The 22052-nt window shown below is 46.9% G+C and overlaps 1 protein-coding gene across 1 annotated transcript in view; it reads left to right on the forward strand.

Moving 5' to 3' along the window:
* The window catches only part of LOC136582280 (PRKC apoptosis WT1 regulator protein-like), a 48234-nt gene that overhangs the window by 7498 nt on the left and 18684 nt on the right, over window positions 1–22052 (forward strand). The window contains exons 2-3 of the mRNA XM_066583182.1: window positions 11847–12233; window positions 14611–14682. Coding sequence (XP_066439279.1) covers window positions 11856–12233; window positions 14611–14682 — 450 coding nt within the window. The 5' untranslated portion in view covers window positions 11847–11855. The remainder of the gene's footprint in view (window positions 1–11846; window positions 12234–14610; window positions 14683–22052) is intronic.

Consider the following 22052-nt stretch of genomic DNA (forward strand, 5'->3'; position numbering starts at 1 on the left):
GATTTTTATGATCCCTTCTGAACAGACTGTAACCCTGTTAGTTTACCGCCAGGTCACAGCTTTCATCCAACCAGGCCTCAGGTATTCCTGCTATGTCATAGTATGCACCCTGTTCAAGGACTGCATACATGGCACAAGATGTACACTGTACCGCATTGTCAGTCATGGAGTACATTCTAAATGGGGCCTGTGCAGATAGATTTACAGACCATCCATTTACTTTTCACCTGTCACTCCCTTTCAACCAGAATAAAAATCATCGCTGGATCGCTGACCTCTTGTTGCGTGTGAATGGTCCCTGCTCAGCTCAACTTAGCAGTGATGTCAGCACTCATGCGGTCATTTAGCCGACAGCCGTTCTGTGTAAATGAAGTATTAGCCTCACACGCTCACTTAGGTAATGATTTATATAGCTTTTATCTGTAGCCCTTCTGTAGTCGCTTTCACTCATTTGTACGCTATCAACTCACTTAGCAGCTATTTAGAGTGATGCTAGTTGTCCCAAGTCAACATCAGGGCTCAGTCAGCTGTGGCAATCTTCACTGTATGTTCTCAATGAGGTCGGCGCAGCTGCCACCGGCCTCATTGACCACAAGGTGAAACCCCTGTATGTGACAGCATCCAAGGGTTTCACATCCAAGGAATCCTCTGCTGCAGCTGTCACAGCCGCAGCAGGTGATAGCCGGCACTGCACTTTATGTGGAAATTTTAAACGCAGCCAAGTGCGTTTTTTTCAGCGTCACGCCTGCTTCAGGCACGCGAATTTCTGTGCACATGCGTTTTGCACAAAAAAATCTACAGCAAAGAAACACCCGCCGTTAACTGCGACTTCCTCTAGCAGGAAGTGGGACAATCAAATGTTCACCCCAGGTGCAGCACACATACTGAGGGTGCCTTTACACAAGCGTGTTTATGTACATTGGCATGCAGCCAATGGTCCTTTTGTATGGGACAACATGTCAGGTGCAATGTGCCCTACAATCATCCCAGCAATTTTACGCAGGAACGATCATCGCTCAGTGAATGGTTGGTTAGTTCTTAGTGACCATGTCAAGGCTACAGAATAGTGTTGGAGAAGGGCAGCCCACAAGAGATGTCCAAAAACTGTGGGGGGTCAAGACAAACAGAGTGGAAGGAGAGGAAATCTCCCTTCCCACAGGGGACTCAGTCCCTGAAAGCCACTGAAAACACCATGGTAGCGGCGAGAGCTACAAGAATAGTGTAAGACTGGTCCAACATGACAGTTAGCGTGCGCACACAAAAAACGATGCCTTTTACGGACAAGTTTAGACTAAGGGAAAATTTCCCCAAACGGACTGTGTTGCAATGGTTATGTGGTGTGTTGACGAAGTAGTATATGACATGGCAGATCTGCACTATTTCGTTAGAGAAAATTTTGTCTGGCACACTGGACAGACCCGATTAAGGTCAATGGGGTCCATCAGTTCGCACTCAGATCCATTTTAGGAACGGGCATTTTTGTTGTTCGGTTCGGAGGATAGAGTTGAACAATGAAAATCAGGTTGGCCGTGGACACAGGTGTAAACGTGGCCTAAGATCCCTTATAGAGATGAGCGAGCGTACTCGCTACGGCAAACTAATCGAGCGAGTAGTGCCTTATGCGAGTACCTGCCCGGTCGTCTCTAAAGATTCGGGTGCCGGCGGGGAAGAGCGGTGAGTTGTGGGAGTGAGCAGGGAGGAGCGGGGGGGAGACAATGAGAGAGAGATCTCCCCCCCTGTTTATTCCCGCTCTCCCCGCTGCTCCCTGCTCCCCGCCCCCCGCCAGCACCCGAATCTTTAGAGACGAGCGGGCAGGTACTCGCATAAGGCACTACTCGCTCGAGCAGTTTGCCTTAGCGAGTACGCTCGCTCATCTCTAATCCCTTAGGATCTGCCCTGTAGGACTGCTTAAAGCAACAATATTGCTTAATTTTGAGGGCTCCTTCAGACGAGTATGGTTTTCTCCCCCTACGCTCCCGGGATAATCATGGCAGTATATTGGGACAAAACAAAACCACTGATCTCTATGGGGTTTCAGTAGTTTCGTTTTCACCACCTCCTTTCCCAGCAATTAAACTACATGCGGGGAAGATTGGACAGCCCCTAACTTCTTGCCTCTTTTTTCAAACCCCTGTGCTCTGGTGCAGAGTTTAAACTACCGGGGAAGTTTAAACTAAACTAAAGAGAAGATCTTCCTCTCGTTCAGGCACAACTACGCTTCGTGCCCCCGTGCATAGTTGCGCTTGTGGCACTGTGAATAAGCCCTACAGATGGGGAAAACAGAGCGAGAGCAATATAGGTCTGTAATGGGTTATCAAGGCAATCCCTACTCATATACCCTACAGGGGCGTTTGTTATGCCCATATTCAGTCCGTATTTTTTACTGACAGAGTACAAACCCATTGAATTAAATTTTTGATGAGGACTGAAGGCGGATTCAGACAAATGTCTTGCAGAGGCATATAGACTTCTATGGCAGCTCAAAAAAGGCAGGAAGAGGGAGTTACCCTGCATACAACCAAGGGAAAAAAGACAGCTGGCCCTAATTAGGCATTTAATTACCTTTCTATTCCATGGGAAGGGTCTAATACACAAGAGTGTGAACTGGCATTTCGATCACAAAAACAAACGATCGATCTGCTAGCACGGACTCAACAGCCTGCTGCTTGTTATCTTCTAACTTCTTTATTGCGAAAATACATTTCCTACCAGCGAATGTATTGACGCATACGCTCGTCTGATTAAGCCCTGATGTGGTGCATTAAAAAAAAAATTTGCAGCAGGTTCTATTTTGGTCTGTATTTATGGACCAAATTGCTCATTAAAGTCTATGGATGTGTATAAGCATTAGCATCTGTATTAAATGCGTTTTTAATGCACCCTATTTTCTGTGGACTGTGACAATGCTAGCATCATTTGGGCCTTCTTGCTCTTTTTTTGTGCGTGAAAAATGGAGGACACACGGATGTAATATGGCTAGAGATGAGCGAGCACCAAAATGCTCGGGTGCTCGTTACTCGAGACGAACTTTTCGCGATGCTCGAGGGTTCGTTTTGAGTATATTTTTGTATATCGCCGATGCTCGCTAAGGTTTTCATTTGTGAAAATCTGGGCAATTCAAGAAAGTGATGGGAACGACACAGCAACGGATAGGGCAGGCGAGGGGCTACATGTTGGGATGCATCTCAAGGTCCCAGGTCCCACTATTAAGCCACAATAGCGGCAAGAGTGGGCCCCCCCCCCTCCCAACAATTTTTACTTCTGAAAAATCCTCATTAGCAAGGCATACCTTAGCTAAGCACCACACTACCTGCAACAAAGCACAATCACTGCCTACATGACACTCCGCTGCCACTTCTCCTCGGTTACATGCTGCCCAACCCCCCGCACGACCCAGTGTCCACAGCGCACACCAAAGTGTCCCTGCGCAGCCTTCAGCTGCCCTCATGCCACACGCTGGCCTCATAGCCACACCATGTCTATTTATATGTGCGTCTGCCATGAGGAGGAACCGCAGGCACACACTGCAGAGGGTTGGCACGGCCAGGCAGCGACCCTCTTTAAAAGGGGCGGGGCGATAGCCCATAATGCTGTACAGAAGCAATGAGAAATCCAATCCTGTGCCACCTCCATCAGGAGCTGCAAACGTGGGCATAGCAATGGGGAACCCATGTGCCACACACTATTCATTCTGTCAAGGTGTCTGCATGCCCCAGTCAGACCGGGGTTTTTTATAAATAGTCACAGGCAAACAACTCCGCAATGGGAATTCCGTGTGCACCCACAGCATGGGTGGCTCCCTGGAACCCACCGGCGGTACATAAATGTATCCCATTGCAGTGCCCATCACAGCTGAGGTAACGTCCGATTAAATGAAGGTGGGCTTCGGCCCACACTGCATGCCCCAGTCAGACTAGGGTTCTTTAGAAGTGTACACATGGAGTTACAACTCCGTGTGGACCGACAGCATGGGTGGCTCCCAGTAAGCCACCGGCGGTACATAAATATATCCCATTGCATTGCCCATAACAGCTGAGGTAACGTCCGATTAAATGCAGGTGGTCTTCGTCCCACACTGCATGCCCCAGTCTGACCGGGGTTCTTTAGAAGTGGACACATGGAGCTACAACTCCATGTGGACTGACAGCATGTGTGGCTCCCTGGAACCCACCGGCGGTACATAAATATATCCCATTGCATTGCCCATCACAGCTGAGGTAACGTCACATTAAATGCAGGTGAGCTTCGGCCCACACTGCATGCCCCAGTCTGACCGGGGTTCTTTAGAAGTGGACACATGGAGCTACAACTCTGTGTGGACCGACAGCATGTGTGGCTCCCTGGAACCCACCGGCGATACATAAATATATCCCATTGCAGTGCCCATAACAGGTGAGGTAACGTCCGATTAAATGCAGGTGGTCTTCGTCCCACACTGCATGCCCCAGTCTGACTGGGGTTCTTTAGAAGTGGACACATGGAGCTACAACTCCGTGTGGACCGACAGCATGGGTGGGTGCCAGGAAGCCACCCGCGGTACATAAATATATACCATTGCAGTGCCCATCACAGCTGAGGTAACGTCAGCTTTAATGCAGGTGGGCTAAAAATTAGTAGGATTACACTGTAGGCGAGGGCCCAAAAAATTGGTGTACCAACAGTACAAATGTACTTCAGAAAAATTGCCCATGCCCAACCAAGAGGGCGGGTGAATCCCATTAATCGCTTTGGTTAATGTGGCTTAATTTGTAACTAGGCCTGGAGGCAGCCCAGTTAAAATAAAAATTGGTTCAGGTGCAAGTTTCAACGCTTTAATGAATTGAGAATTGAAACGTATAAACATTGTTTACAAAAGTTATATGACTGAGCCTTGTGGGCCTAAGAAAAATTGCCCGTTCGGCGTTATTACATGAGGTTTCAGGAGGAGGAGCAGGAGGAGGAGGATGAATATTATACACAGATTGATGAAGCTAAAAGGTCCCCGTTTTTCATGGTGATAGAGAACGATGCTTCCATCCGCGGATGCAGCCTATGTATTGTTTAGGGTGCAGCCTATGTATCGCTGCTGTCCGCTGGTGGAGAAGAGAACTCTGGGGAAATCCAGGCTTTGTTCATCTTTATGATTGTAAGCCTGTCGGCACTGTCGGTTGACTGGCGAGTATGCTTATCCGTGATGATTCCCCCAGCCGCACTAAATACCCTCTCTGACAAGACGCTAGCCGCAGGACAAGCAAGCACCTCCAGGGCATACAGCGCGAGTTCAGGCAACGTGTCCAGCTTCGACACCCAGTAGTTGTAGGGGGCAGAGGCGTCACGGAGGACGGTCGTGCGATCGGCTACGTACTCCCTCACCATCCTTTTACAGTGCTCCCGCCGACTCAGCCTTGACTGGGGAGCGGTGACACAGTCTTGCTGGGGAGCCAGAAAGCTGTCAAAGGCCTTGGAGAGTGTTCCCCTGCCTGTGCTGTACATGCTGCCTGATCTCCGCGCCTCCCCTGCTACCTGGCCCTCGGAACTGCGCCTTCTGCCACTAGCGCTGTCGGATGGGAATTTTACCATGTTTGTCCGCCAGGGTCCTGTGGTATAGCATCACTCTCGAACCCCTTTCCTCTTCGGGTATGAGAGTGGAAAGGTTCTCCTTATACCGTGGGTCGAGCAGTGTGTACACCCAGTAATCCGTAGTGGCCAGAATGCGTGTAACACGAGGGTCACGAGAAAGGCATCCTAAAATGAAGTCAGCCATGTGTGCCAGGGTACCTGTACGCAACACATGGCTGTCCTCACTAGGAAGATCACTTTCAGGATCCTCTTCCTCCTCCTCCTCAGGCCATACACGCTGAAAGGATGACAGGCAAGCAGCATGGGTACCGTCAGCAGTGGGCCAAGCTGTCTCTTCCCCCTCCTCCTCATGCTCCTCCCCCTCCTCCTCCTCAACGTGCTGAGATATAGACATGAGGGTGCTCTGACTATCCAGCGACATACTGTCTTCCCCCGCCTCCGTTTCCGAGCGCAAAGCGTCTGCCTTTATGCTTTGCAGGGAACTTCTCAAGATGCATAGCAGAGGAATGGTGACGCTAATGATTGCAGCATCGCCGCTCACCATCTGGGTAGACTCCTCAAAGTTTCCAAGACCTGGCAGATGTCTGCCACCCAGGCCCACTCTTTGTAAAGAATTGAGGAGGCTGACTCCCACTACGCCGCCCATATTGGAGTTGGTATTCCACTATAGCTCTACGCTGCTCATAGAACCTGGCCAACATGTGGAGCGTAGAGTTCCACTGTGTGGGCACGTCGCACAGCAGTCGGTGCACTAGCAGATTAAACCGATGTTGCATGGTCCGCAGGGTGGCAGCGTCCGTCTTGGACTTGCGGAAATGTGCGCTGAGCCGGCGCACCTTTCCGAGCAGGTCTGACAAGCGTGGGTAGCTTTTCAGAAAGCGCTGAACCACCAAATTAAAGACGTGGGCCAGGCATGGCACGTGCGTGAGGCTGCCGAGCTGCAGAGCCACCACCAGGTTACGGCCGTTGTCACACACGACCATGCCCGGTTGGAGGCTCAGCGGCGAAAGCCAGTGGTCGGTCTGCTCTGTCAGACCCTGCAGCAGTTCGTGGGCCGTGTGCCTCTTCTCTCCTAAGCTGAGTAGTTTCAGCACGGCCTGCTGACGCTTGGCCACCGCTGTGCTGCCACGCCGCGCGACACCGACTGCTGGCGACGTGCTGCTGCTGACACATCTAGATTGCGAGACAGAGGTTGCGTAGAAGGAGGATGAGGAGGAGGAGGGTGGTTTAGTGGAGGAAGCATACACCGCCGCAGATACCAGCACCGAGCTGGGGCCCGCAATTCTGGGGGTGAGCGGTCCCAGGCTCTGACTCGGTTCTAGCCTCCACTAAATTCACCCAATGTGCCGTCAGGGAGATATAGTGGCCCTGCCTGCCTGTGCTTGTCCACGTGTCCATTGTTAAGTGGACCTTGGCAGTAACCGCGTTGGTGAGGGCGCGTACAATGTTGCGGGAGACGTGGTCGTGCAGGGCTGGGACAGCACATCGGGAAAAGTAGTGGCGACTGGGAACCGAGTAGCGCGGGGCCGCCGCCGCCATCATGTTTTTGAAAGCCTCCATTTCCACAAGCCTATACGGCAGCATCTCCAGGCTGATCAATTTGGCTATGTGCACGTTTAACGCTTGAGCGTGGGGGTGCGTGGCTGTGTACTTGTGCTTGCGCTCAAACACTTGCGCTAGCGACGGCTGGACGGTGCGCTGAGAGACATTGCTGGATGGGGCCAAGGACAGCGGAGGTGAGGGTGTGGGTGCAGGCCGGGAGACGGTCGTGCCTGTGTCCTGAGAGTGGGGTTGGATCTCAGTGGCAGGTTGGGGCACAGGGGGAGAGGCAGTGGTGCAAACCGGAGGCGGTGAACGGCCTTCGTCCCACCTTGTGGGTTGCTTGGCCATCATATGCCTGCGCATGCTGGTGGTGGTGAGGCTGGTGGTGGTGGCTCCACGGCTGATCTTGGTGCGACAAACCTTGCACACCACAGTTCGTCGGTCGTCTGCACTCTCAGTGAAAAACTGCCACACCTTTGAGCACCTCGGCCTCTGCAGGGTGGCATGGCGCGAGGGGGCGCTTTGGGAAACAGTTGGTGGATTATTCGGTCTGGCCCTGCCTCTACCCCTGGCCACCGCACTGCCTCTTCCAACCTGCCCTGCTGCTGCACTTGCCTCCTCCTCTGAAGACCTGTCCTCAGTAGGCTTAGCAAACCAGGTGGGGTCAGTCACCTCATGGTCCTGCTGCTCTTCCTCCGAATCCTCTGTGCGCTCCTCCCTCGGACTTACTGCAATTACTACTACCTGAGTAATAGACAACTGTGTCTCATCGTCGTCGTCCTCCTCACCCACTGAAAGCTCTTGAGACAGTTGCCAGCCTCATCCCCCGGACCCCGGGAACTTTCCAAAGGTTGGGCATCAGTCACGACAAACTGCTCCGGTGGGAGAGGAACCATTGTTGCCCATTCTGGGCAGGGGCCCGAGAACAGTTCCTGGGGGTCAGTCTGCTCCTCAGAATGTGTCATTGAAATGGAGTGAGGAGGCTGGGAGGAAGGAGGAGCAGCAGCCAGAGGATTCAGAGTTGCAGCAGTGGACGGCGTAGAACTCTGGGTGGTCGATAGATTGCTGGATGCACTTTCTGCCATCCACGACAGGACCTGCTCACACTGCTCATTTTCTAATAAAGGTCTACCTCGTGGACCCATTAATTGTGAGATTAATCTGGGGACGCCAGAAACGTGCGCCTCTCCTAATCTCGCAGCAGTCGGCTGCGATACACCTGGATCAGGAGCTCGGCCTGTGCCCACACCCTGACTTGGGCCTCCGCGTCCTCAGCCGCGTCCACGTCCTCTAGGCCTACCCCTACCCCTCAGCATGGTGTATTACCAGTAGTGCAGAAACAGAACGCTGTAATTAAATGTGCCGCTTATTGGCCTGTGGTTGGAGGCTGACTTCGCTTACGGAACGCACAGCAGAGCCAGGAAAGAATTTTGCGCAAGCTTGTAGTGAGATGTAGGTGCGTATGACTGAGCTAGTGGAATTCACAGCGCAGAAGCAGTCAAGTGTCCAAAGGCCACTAGTAGGCCTTAAGTATTTTGCTTCTATTTTTTTAAAGGCTGAGCTGAGACAGCAGACAGATACTGTATGTAGAGTATATATGTATACTGTTTCCCTCTGGACGGGATGACGGCGGTGATGTAACGGGCAACGCAGAGCCAGGAAAGAATTTTGCGCAAGCCTGCTGTAACACTTAGCTGCGTAATAATTAGGACTACTACCCCCAGCAGAGATGCAGTACACTCAAGACGATCACAGGCAGCCCAAAGATAGTATTTTTCCCAAATTTGTTTGAAAAAGCCCACTGCCTATATAGACAGTATATCTCTTTCCCTGCCTCACCAGTACTGGCCCTATACTATGTACAAGGACTGCAGACTGTTTCCCTCTGGACGGGATGACGGCGGTGATGTAACGGGCAACGCAGAGCCAGGAAAGAATTTTGTGCAAGCCTGCTGTAACACTGAGCTGCGTAATAATTAGGACTACTACCCCCAGCAGAGAGGCAGTACACTCAAGACGATCACAGGCAGCCCAAAGATAGTATTTTTCCCAAATTTGTTTGAAAAAGCCCACTACCTATATAGACAGTATATCTCTTTTCCTGCCTCACCAGTACTGGCCCTATACTATGTACAAGGACTGCAGACTGAGGACGCAATGCTCTGCACGCCCGATATGCAAAAAAAAAAAAAAGGACAACACTGCTCACAGCAGCCTTAACAGTACTGCACACGGTCAGATGTGGCCCTAAGAAAGACCGTTGGGGTTCTTCAAGCCTAAAATAACTCCTAACGCTCTCCCTATAGCAGCAGCACTGTCCCTGATCTATGTCAGAATGCATCTGTGGCGAGCCGCGGGTGGGGCAGATTTAAATACTCGGGTGACACCTGATCTCGCCAGCCACTCACTGCAGGGGGGTGGTATAGGGCTTGAACGTCGCAGGGGGAAGTTGTAATGCCTTCCCTGTCTTTCTATTGGCCAGAAAAGCGCGCTAACGTCTCAGAGATGAAAGTGAAAGTAACTCGAGCATCGCGTGGTGCTCGTCTCGAGTAACGAGCATCTCGAACACCCTAATAGTTGAACGAGTATCAAGCTCGGACGAGTACGTTCGCTCATTTCTAAATATGGCCGTAAAAAAAAGCACACACGCACCAAACAGGCACTAAAAACGCACATACACATGCATTGAAAATGGTGCGTTTTGTTACAGACAAAATTGAATTTAGCAGTGTGATTGAGCCTTAAAAGGAGTATTAAGGGAAACTCCCATCACTACGTCCCCCATGCATTAAAATAAAAAATTAGCAGTTAGTCGCCTCTCCCCCATTTGCCCTCCGTCGCTAGTTCTTGTCTCTCTGTGATGCCACTTTGCATGCTGAGCCTGTCCACAAAGAAGCTGCAGCAGTTATTGGCAGCGCTCAGCGATAATGGCTGAGCGCTGTCACTGGCTGCTACAGCAGGTTTATAGGATGTCACAGCTGCCAACAAACAAACAGAGGAGACCAGAGCCAGTGGTGGGAACCGAACGGGGGACCGGAGAGAGGTGAGTAACTGCGTTTTTTTTTATTTTATTGCATGGGGAACCTGTTGATGGGAGTTTCCCTTAACTCGGACAACCTCCTTAATGTTTATTATGATTTTGAACCTTTTGTTATTAAAGAGTTTTTTCCATTATTGCAAATGATAGCGTATTGTTGTTGTTAGATATTTAGTCGTTCACGATTCTAGGCGACCCTAAAGGCGAGCTCCCTCCATGTTTTTCGGGTTTTGCACTGCTTCTTTCAGTTGTGTGATATTCACGCCAGTATCTGCTCTGATAGTATCAGCCATCGTGTTCTTTGGAGGCCGGGTCTTCTTTTGCCACTGATATGTTCAAGCATTATAGATTTTTCTAGCAACTCTGCTCGCATTACATGGCCAAAATCCGTGAGTCTGAGCCTGGCTGTCTTGCCCTCTAGTGATATATCGGGTGTAATACGATTCAGGACTTCTCTGTTACTCTCGACGTCCATGGCATGAGTTAGCATATTACCAGTATATAAGATCACATGTTCATTGGTATAGATCTGACTATAGGAAGGGTCCACACTAATTTACCACAGTGGCACCTTCAAAGATTTTTCAACTACAGTGATGCACCATTTCAAGTCCTGGTCAAGTTAGAGGGGCTTCTGACTCTTCAGAATTGATCGGGTCCAAGAGACCACAGCTCTGGAATAGGATTGGGATAACGGGGTGTCAGCCCCGACTTATGTGAACTGTTTATTGACAATAGCTCTCTGTCATTCTGGTGATAGGCACCGACAGGAGCATGTTTCTACATGGTTCAGATAGCCGGCTCAAGGTTGACTCATCCTTCTGAGGTCGGTAAAATGAGTACCCAGCTTGGTGGGGAAAAAGGAATAACAATTACCTGAAAGCACTGCGGAATAAGTTGGCACTATGCAAATAACAAGATTTATGTGTTTAGGGTTGATTGGTTGGCTGAGGGGTGGATCAGCTCAGTCAGCCAAGCAACATTTGTCTGTGCACATTCACTCCAATACCTCTTTCAGAGGGCGCCGGTTATACTCTCTAGTCTGGTTTGAGCATGCATGCTGGTCAGATCTCTAGCTGTTTTCGGTCTGCATCCTGTCTGAACCCAGTCAGACTCTTGTCTGAGTCTTGTCTGACTCCCATCTGAAGATACTCTGTCTGAAGTTGTTTCTGGTCTCGTTGACAGCACCTGGTTCAGCCCTACTTCTTTGTTAAGATAAGATCTGTTTTACTGATATGTTGGGGTGTTGCAACATTATGTTTCTTGTACACTGGTGGTATTATACGGTGTGTCATCTTTGCTGCTATTTCCTGTTTCCATCTAGCGAAAGTCAGGGTCGCCCAAGGTTCCTAAAGTGGGGTTGCCCTCATCAGGACGATCACTCTACTTATAGATAGGGTTTGTCTTTGTCTGAGAGGCCAGGGCCACTTTCTCTTAATTACCTGTATTTATATCTCCCTATTTGACATTTTTTGTTATCTGCAGTTGTAATAAATAAAGTGTATATGTTTTGTCTATCTACATTTGTCGTGTTTGCGTTAGTCTGTCCATTTGTCCATTTAAGACATTCTATTTACTCCCGTGTAGGCCACGTAGGTTAAGTCCTGCATGAATGTAACAATATCCTAGCATTATGCAATAACATTATATGATAGAAACAGCTCTTTAATAAAACATTCAGAGATTTAGTGTAACACTCTTTTTCTAGAATCCAAAGATGTCCAGAGATATGAGAAGTAATAGTTCAGAGCAAGTCCCATTTATGGAAGAATGGAAAGCACGGAGAGAAAGAATGAGGCTGCGCTCATCATCTAGCCTTGTTAGTAACAAGTCCACAGATATCCAGGTTCAACAAGAAGTGTTACTCCAAACACAAAGCTGGTCCTCACACATAGGACAAGCATGTGATAAAGATGCAACTTCCAACAAAGTCCAGTCTCAAGCTGCTTTAGACGTCGAAGCCCATGATCCAGTGACTTCAAAAACCAAGGAGAAAAAAGGAAGCACACAGAAAAAACACCGAACCCAAATTGAAAAAAGGAGACTTAGGGAGAAAAGGCGACCAACAGGAATAGTTAACCTGATTATAACAGCGGTAAGAACCCATATAGCCTCACTGAGCGCCCCATCCTTAGTCATGAAGTATATTCGGATGATGTTTTTAAATGAAAGGGGTATATCTGTCTTACATATGTATCACCTACCTCTGGGGAGCTTCAACTATGCAGTTCTGTCCTTTTCCCTGAACATTTGTTGCCCAATACTCCCTACAATTCAATAGGGATTTGTCCCCTTTTGTGTGCAGCAATCGCCATTAAAATCTAGTCATTGGAGCAAGTATGTCCACTGCTCCATTGAACAATATGGTGAGTCTAATGGCTGAGAATGGATGGAAGGAAGAATCCAGGACTCCTATTTTCACAATAGTTACCTATAATAACTTGAACTCAGCTATTTGAGCATTCCCATGATCATGGCTGTTCCAGCAGACCGACCCCCACCAATCAGATACTTATCCCCTATTCTACGGATAAGGGATACGTTTTTATTCATGGTACAAACCCTTGAAGATGGGAATACCCTTTTAAAGTTGAGCAATTAAACTGAGAATTCTATATAAAATGAACAAATATTACTTATTTTAATGTATTTCTTTGAGGCTTCAAACTACAGAATGCTGTAACTAAATGACTTTCAATTACCCCTTAAGGACCAAGCACAGTTAATTTATGGCGCTTGGTTCTGGGCTTTAATCCCTGTCAATAGTGAAATTTCAGCGTGGAATTAAAGCTCCTGCAATGTAGCTAGTCACAGCTGAGGACCCAGAGGAGAAGGTAGAAGCGTTTTTAAACTACTTCTGCCTTCTCTTTTACAGGCTACGTAGCACTCAATGAGTGTGCTATGTAGTGCAAAGAGAAAGCAGAAGTATTACTTCCGCTATTTGACCTGGTTGTCAAGGGCTGTTGGGTGTCCCCTGCAACTGCAATGCTGCAGGGTCCTAGCAGACCCTGATCTGCTCTGTTAGTGACTACTGTCACTACAGTGGGATGTTTTCTCCTATAACTGGGGCTCCTATGGATGCCCAGGTTACAGTGGTAAAGTATGAGATTAAAAAAAACAAACAAACAATGGGAATGACCCCTATAAGTCTTATATGACGTCATAGGGGTCATAGATGTTAAAAAAAATAGTTACAAAAATGAGTACAAAATTAATTACAAAATAAAGTAAAAAATATATACGTAAAAGAGGAAAATGACCCATCGCTGACACCAATCGAAACCGTCACCATATGCGCCCTGTAATCCAAAACTATACAAATGATATAATGAAATGTTTCAAACAAAATGAGGAGCCCATTTCGGTACTTTATTTTAGTGTAAATATACTAATTTTAAAAATAAACTATAAATTTAAAAAGATGTATATTTTTTTAGCTGTATACCCTCAATAAAAAACGGGGGAAAAAGTCAGTGAAAAAGACATTAAAAACTAGCCCTACATGTCATGGGGGAAAATGTAGCAAAAATAATTCTGGTAGCTGAAGGAAAAAAATATGACAGTAAAACCACCACATGGGTAACATCCCTAAAACGTGTCTGGTGCTTTATGACCAAAACCCCCTGGTCCTTATGGGGTTAACGACAATAGTTCACTTTTACAACGGTTTCTATTAGTCCAGTGCATGTTACATTACATTATAAAGCAATTTTGCAAATACTTCAGGTAAAAAATGAGTCCTCATTAGAGATGAGCGAGCACGCTCGGATAAAGCAGTTACTCGAGCAAGCATTGCTCTTCTCGAGTAACTGCTTACTGGTCCGAGCAGGCTCGGGGGACAGCGGGGGTGAGCGGGGGACGGCGGGAGGTAGCGGGGGCGGAAAGAGAGATATCTCTGTCACTCTCCCCACCGCCCCCCCGAGCCTGCTCGGACCAGTAAGCGGTTTTTCGAGAAGAGCAATGCTCGCTCGAGTAACTGCCTTATCCGAGCGTGCTCGCTCATCTCTAGTCCTCATGGTTCGAAATAACAAGCAAATCCTATAGAGTGATTTCATGCTCTGTACCATCTGTCCCCTACTTCTTACTAACTTACATTTTGTAGGATGCCAATAAGTAGGGGATAGATAGAGCTTTCTGGTATAAATACTTAAAAAAATATGGTACAGGGTGATTCAAAAAGAGTTGATTTCTTCATTGATAAATTGACATATAACAGCCAGAATGACATGAAAATGTGGAAGAATTCTTCAAATTTTGAATGCACCTTAAAGATATTCGATGTGGGCGCCATGGGTGACTCTGGGCAGAACTGGACTACTGACTTGATATCTGCCGTATCACCAAAGGTGCCCAAATTGAACATCTCTAAAATGCCAAAGTTTCTGGAAAAAAAAAACTTTTCAAAAACTGCTGAACAATGTATCTGTAATGAATACTGCTTCCAATGAATAACAGCGATTGTTGACTTGTAGGATACCGATATAAATGAAGAAATTAATGCAGATGAAGGGAATAAAGAGCAGGATACTGTTATACAGAGTCAGGTGAGTCTAAACATTCACTTGGAATCACATTCTATATACATTCTATATACCCTGTAAAAAATCTGCCTTTTTTGTGTCAGAGAGTAAAGTTCAAAAACAGCAGCTTATGGCATGGCAATGACGGCAGGGAAATGCAACTTTACTGTACAGTCATTTACATATAGGAGGTTGACAGCAGCAGAATACAGGATGGCGACTCCCTCCCCTCCTGCGATCTCTATAGGCCGTAGGAGGTTATATTGTAGTCGCTCAGCCCCAGCAGGGGGGAACTTCCAGGCCAGGTTTGCTGCAGCCCATATTTAAACCCATCAACCTACTTTGCCATGTGTGGGGGGCCAACCAAGACTCCCAGAAGGGTAATACAGCAACTGAACAACCAGCAAGATGGTGGCCATCGGAGCTTATGTGTCGCCCCTCCTACTGCCCCAAGCATGGGGGCGCACTAGCTGCATCACCCTTTGTGTTACACAGGAAGTGGCACCTTCCTTCTTATTCATGGTTGGCGCAGCAGCAGCATCATCTAACATGTCCAGGGAAGCCAGACAGTGCCACGAACATTCATATGCACGGGGGAAAGGGTTTGCAAATGTTAGAGAGGCTCAGCTCTTCAAAATGGACTCTGTTAAGGTAGGCTCAACCCCCACCTTACAAGACATATAGGCACTAAAGAAGTGCCTATAATAAACCCTTGAATATTTCACTTTGGTGGTGCTTTGAACTTTGTATGGGATTTTGTGGTGAGTCTGGTAAAGCTCAGTCCAATTAAGCCATTGTTCAAAGGGCTGATTATAATTGTAAGACTGTATAGTAATACCGCCCCCAGTAATAATACTGACCCCCATAGTAGCCCCGATAATAATAGTGCCGCCACAATGGCCCTGGTACTAATAGAACCCCCTACAGTGCCCCCATTGGTAATAATGCCTCCTATCGTGGCCTCAGTAGTAATAGTGCTCCCCATAGTAACCTTAGTAGTGATAGTGACACCCATAGTGTCTGAGTAGTAATAATGTCCCCCATAGTGGCTCCAGTAGTAATAGTGTCCCTTATATTGGCTCCAATAGTAATAAGTGACCCCCATAGTAGTCCTAGTAGTAATAGCAACCCCCTAATAGCCTTTGGCTGGGCAACATCCCTACAGGCATTCCCCTCATCCAGCCTGCAGTCCTACTCCAGCGCTGCTTAGTCTGTAACACTGACCTCTCTCCACTGTATCTGCACTACATGCAAGATGGCGCACGCAGATGCTGCGGGAAGGGGGGGGGGGAATGGTCATCGGTGAATGTCTGTTAGGTTGTTGCATGGCTGACTGCCCACATAAAAGGAGATTGGGAGCCGGGATTGGCTGGGAACATGGATGTCGGTATGCTGCCCATTAATGTTGTGGTCTTATTGCATTATGATTGGATTATGTTGGTGGTGGGTGGCACTTGCTGTATATTTAGGTCATGTCTGTTCTATTGGAAACCAGCTTGAAAAAGACCCATTGGGTTGAAACGTTGTGGCTGGTCTTGTGCACCATGGGCCACGATAAAGTCTGTTGACTATACTAATTGCGCTGTCTGGAGTGCTGCCTGCATACATTACTGTTGGACTGTTCTTAGAACCTGGGATCCGGTTCCTTCTGACGTGCAGCATTGTACCTTGAGAACTCCTGCCCTTTATTGGTGTTGGTGAGTGCTACTGATACTGTTTTTTTTTATTGATTGGGCCACATAAAAGGAGGTGGTTGGCTGGATTCAGCCTGTGGGCTTTAGGTTTGACGTGTGTTCTAGTAGATAGATTTTCCTAAGCTTGATATTAAACAGAATGACCAGTCGTCTGCTATTAAATCCAACAATCTGCAATGGTATTACTCATCTGACATTGATAAAGTAAGACAATAAAACTGAATGGCACATCCTCCAGGAGACACTGTGTGTCTGGTAGCATGCCCAGCAATGCCACTATGTGTTGTGTTGAGTAGTATGCCAAATATAGTAATACAGTACATTGTAAACTATGCAAATACACAAGTCAATCTCTAATGTCATGCCAAGCAATGAACAAAGAGCAGTTATAACACAATGGTGTACCCAGTACTAAGATTTAATGAGCAGTAAAATATAAAGCAGCAAGCTATGTAGCCTGCAAATGTTTTTCAATGCCTTTTTTAGGCTCAATACGCCCTTAACCCCTTTATGACTGCCCAATAGTAAATTTACGTTGGCCGATCGTGTAGGGTGTATGAAACAAGCTCAAGAGCCAAGTCCGCACCATACCATGTGGCGATTAGTCATTTCTTACAGCTGACAGCTGCTGGTAACTGCCACGATCAGAGTTAGCTCTGATTGCAACAGTTAACTGTTTAGATGCAACAGTCAAAGCTGACCACACATCTAAACAGTCAGCAGTAAGGGGAGATCTCTTCTCGCTCCTCATTGGCACCCTCCCAATCCAATGCGATTGGGAGATGTTGATGGGCTAGCATGGCAGCCCACAGACTACTGAAGGCAACACCAAAAATTGCTATGTACTGCAATACTTCAGTATTGCAGTATATAATAGAAGACAAAAAATGATTGCAAGTTCAAGTCTCCTGTGAGGTCTAAATAACGATGTAAAAAAAGATATAATGACATTTTTTTGACAGTTTGATTCAAAAATAAAAGTTTTAAAAGTTCAACACCCCCTTCCTTTTGGCCATTTTACTCATAAAAAGGCTAAACAGTTTTTAAAAATTCCACGTTTGGTATTGCCATGTAAATAAAAGTCCAAAATATTAGAATATCACAATATTTATCTCACATGGTAGAGGCTGCAAAATCATATGGCCGTGTCAATGGAAAAAAGCACCTTTTAAATGCCCTTCTGTAAGCAGATCGTATCAATTCCTAGCGCAGGAGTTTCCATTAACTTTCTCTCCCATAGGAGTCAATGCGCAAAACACACCTATGCTCTATCTTTTTTAGGTACATACTATTTTGCGCTGCAAATACTGCGCATATGAACACTTGTATAAGAACCCACTGCTTATTTTAGAAGCGTTCATTTTACATGGACCTAAAACACGCTCATCTGACCGAACCCTTAAAGGGGTTGTCCCGAGGCAGCAAGTGGGTCTGTACACTTCTGCATGGCCATAATAATGCACTTTGTAATGTACATTGTGCATTAATTATGAGCCATGCAGAAGTTATAAAAAGTTTTATACTTACCTGCTCCGTTGCTAGCGTCCTCGTCTCCATGGTGCCGACTAATTTTCGCCCTCCGATGGCCAAATTAGCCGCGCTTGCGCAGTCCGGGTCTTCTGCAGTCTTCTATGGGGCTCCGTGTAGCTCCGTGTAGCTCCGCCCCGTCACGTGCCGATTCCAGCCAATCAGGAGGCTGGAATCGGCAATGGACCGCACAGAAGAGCTGCGGTCCACGGAGGAAGAGGCCATCTTCAGCGGTGAGTAGAGAAGTCACCGGAGCGCGGGGATTCAGGTAAGCGCTCCGGTGAGCTTTCTTTACCTCCCTGCATCGGGGTTGTCTCGCGCCGAACGGGGGGGGGGTTGAAAAAAAAAAAAAACCGTTTCGGCGCGGGACAACCCCTTTAAAATAAAGAAAAATTGGCAGTGAAAATTTACCAACTAACAATTTTCCAAAAGGTCCTAAAATAACTAAAAATCTACATGAAACGCAAATGGAAGAATTCTTTATGGTTAGCTTAATTTTTTGCAATTCATTTAGTTTTATCCACTTACTACTAGAGATGAGCGAACACGTTCGGCCCCGCCCCTTTTTCGCCCGAACACCGAACTTTGCGAACACCTCGGTGTTCGGGCGAAAAAGTTCGGGGGCCGCCGTGGCAGCGCGGGGGGGTGCGGCGGGGAGTGGGGGGGAGAGGGAGAGAGAGAGGGCTCCCCCCTGTTCCCCGCTACTGCCGCCCGCGCCGCCGCGCATCTCCCCGCCCCCCGGCGGCACCCGGACACTTACGCGCGAACACTCCAGTGTTCGCTAAAGCCGGTGTCCGGGTGCGGATGTGTCCGTTACGGACACGTTCGCTCATCTCTACTTACTACATTTATAAACATTCAGGTGCAAAGTTGCTTAAATAGATTATTATATTTACTGACATATAAAGGCGTGAGGTTCTTAGCACACATTTTGGTCAAAACATGTGAGCCCATCTGCCACGTCTAGGCGACCTCTTGTAGATGGGGCCCTACACTACACTAACCTCTCCTAAAGCCTGGTGGGCTAATCCCTTTAGGTTCTCACTGCCGCCGGCCCAATTGAGAACAATGGGCGATATCGCAAAAAGATGCCGTGAAACCATTGAAAATCACTGGTTTGATAATTCTGCGTTTTCACTCCCTCTCGCATTGTGCAAAAATCCCGCAATTTTTTCACCATTGTGAAGCCAGCCTGAGGGTTTGTTTCTAGCAAACGACTTGTATTTTTCAATAGGACTATTTAAAATACCATTATTTCTCATTACCTTTAGGAGAAAAATGCAATTGGAGATCTTGTTTTCCCTTCTTACACATTGATGCAAAAATGACATGATAACTGTTGGTCAGTAAGTTTACAATGGTTTCAAATCTGTATGTTGTTTTTTTGTTGAACTACTTAAAAAAAATCAAATATAGTTTTTTTTTTTAAATTTTCACTCGCCATCTTCTGACCACCATAAGGTTTGTATTATTCTGTTGATGCAGCGTGTGAGGGCTTGTTGTTTTCAGGATGACTTGTGGTTTCTATTGGTGCTATTTTGGAGTTGATATGACTTTGTGATCATTTTTTATTTAATTTCTTTTCTTGGTAATTCAGTGACTGGAAAGTAGATTTTGGCAGTGGGTATTCGTGCAGATGGCGTTCACTGCGTGGGCTAAATAATGCCTTATTTTAATAAGTTGGAATTGTATAGGCTCAAAGATACCAAATATGTTTTTTCGTTTTATTTTATTATAAATTATGGGGTAAGGGTTTTTGTTTTTTTTTACTTTTGATATTTATTTTTCGTAATTAAAAAAAAACATGACTTTTTAGTCCCAGAAGGTAACTTGTAACTGTATTTGCAATTGTTTGATTGCTTATACAGTATACTGTAATACTACAGTATATTGCAATATATTCTATTTCTGCAGACTATCTATTCGGACATGTCACAGGCACGTCTTAATAGGCAGAAATACATGGCAGTCCTGAGGGTCTTTATAAGCTGTCAGAATTGACAGCAGCATTTAAATGTTGAACAGTCGCAACTGGAGATATCTCCGATGGCAGCTGTTGTGGCCAAGTGTGAGCTGTCAAATTCAGCCAACACCCTCAGTATATGGAATGGGCTTGGCTTCCCAGCCCACTTCATACGAACCCCATCTCACATCCACTATACATATACAACAAATGTGCATGGGTTAAAAAAAATATATCCGGCCTCCTTCACCCCTTAATAGCCGGCCATCACACACCTCGTTTCCCCATCGCTCATTACAGTACTGTTATGGGAGTGAGGAAATGCAATTACCAGTAAATGAAAAATAGTCATAGACATGTGCTAAGATGTCATTAAGCAAAAAAAAAAATCTGGCCTCCTTCCACCCATTAATAGTCGGCCATTGCGCACCACTGTATTTCCCTGCACCCTGTGGCAGCACCATCAGCTGCTGCTGTCATTGGTTCGGGAAAATCCGTTTACTGGTAAGATAAAAAAAAGGTTTTAAGATACAGCACATGTCTATGAGTCTATGGGGCACAGATGTTGTGGCGCCTGTACTTACCGCCAGCTGGGTGGTACTGCTGGCTCTCTTCTCAGGGGTCCCTCGCCGTCCTTCCTCATGATGTTCCTGCAGGGCTCAGGAGTGCCGCTCGCTCAGGTGGTTGTAGAGCCGGTGTCTAAGAGGGTTTTCAAGTTGGAGAATGAAAACCCTCTAAATTTGGCCTGGTCATTCAGTGACAGCTGGAACTGCTTGGTCTCTTCTGCTTCCACGGTGTCCAAATCAAATTGCAGATGGAATTCAGGCTTAGATGGCGCTGGAGTGTGCGGTGGGCCATCCTCAGGGTTTCCACAGAGTCCCAATCTATATGGTGGAAGAAGCAGTATCTTCGGATGTTACCATGGACTCCTAAGCGTTTGGCCGGATTTCTCTGGAGGAGCTGAAATGAGAAATGTATTTATGATTTACAGACTTTAATTACAATAATCTGACTAAGAAAACAATAAAACCATTAAAAGTTATTTTTGCAAAGTTAGTAGCACAAAAAGTAAGCATAGCGCACTTACCTGTATGATGATGATCATAGCGCTGAACGTAGACCGGTCAAAGAGTGTTGGATAGTACTTACGTTCTCCAGTTATCATTTCGTTAACGATGACACCAAACGAATACCAGTCTACTCCAGCATTATATTCCTCCTCAGCAGTAATCTGCCATAGAAAGAAAACAGTTCATAAATAAGCCTTACATCATTGAAAAACCACAACCCAACAAATATTGGAACGATTCTTCTCCTCTCACCTCAGGAGCAACATATCCTTCACTTCCGGCATAGTCGGTGGCTGCTCGGTCTCTGTCCATGTTGTCCAAGGAGAGACCGAAATCGGTGATCTTCAGATGCCCCGTCTCAGCCACCAAAATGTTTTCAGGCTTCAGGTCTCTGTGGATGATCCCCTTGGTGTGGAGGTGCTGGATGCCGCACACCAACTCCGCAGCGTAGAATCTGTCAGAAAAAAAATAAGAGGCCCAAGATCAGCCGGCGGACTAGCAAATACTTGTTCGTTGGCCAATGAATCATCCTTAATGCGGGGATAAAAGTGTTCACTCATCGGCAGCACATCTCCCCGTGTAAACAGCGGGATGTGCTGCCAACGAATTCTATCTGTATGTGGATGAAGGAGCATCGTAACGATCGTTCCTCCCCATACTAGTGATCACCTGCCCATATCAAACCACTTTGAATATTCACCTTGCACTTGTGATGTTAAGTGGTCTATTTGGCTGCAAGAAGTTGTCAAAGTCCCCGCAGCTGAGATATTCAAGTCCAAGCAGAACGTGCATCTGTAATACAGAAGAGACAGATAAGGAGGTTGGTTAATATGACATTATAACGTTATAATATTACAAAGTCCACATCTACATTGCACATAGCGGGGGAGTTTGGTGACTTGTGATAACTATACCTTGGTCTGAAATGTCCTTGGACAAGGAAGGGACTGCCACTTGTTAGCTGCAACACGCGGTTCTCCACCATCACATCTCGCAATTTGATTTCAGCAAGCAGGCCGCTCTTGCGGATGATCTTCACTGCAAATTGCTGGCAGGTGGCGGTATCCTCTGCCAGCACAACGCTCCCATAGGCTCCGTGGCCGAGCACATGATCGAATCGTAGTCTATCTCTGATGGCCG

Source organism: Eleutherodactylus coqui, chromosome 11 (genome assembly GCF_035609145.1).
Source record: "Eleutherodactylus coqui strain aEleCoq1 chromosome 11, aEleCoq1.hap1, whole genome shotgun sequence".
Taxonomy (NCBI): Eukaryota; Metazoa; Chordata; class Amphibia; order Anura; family Eleutherodactylidae; genus Eleutherodactylus; species Eleutherodactylus coqui.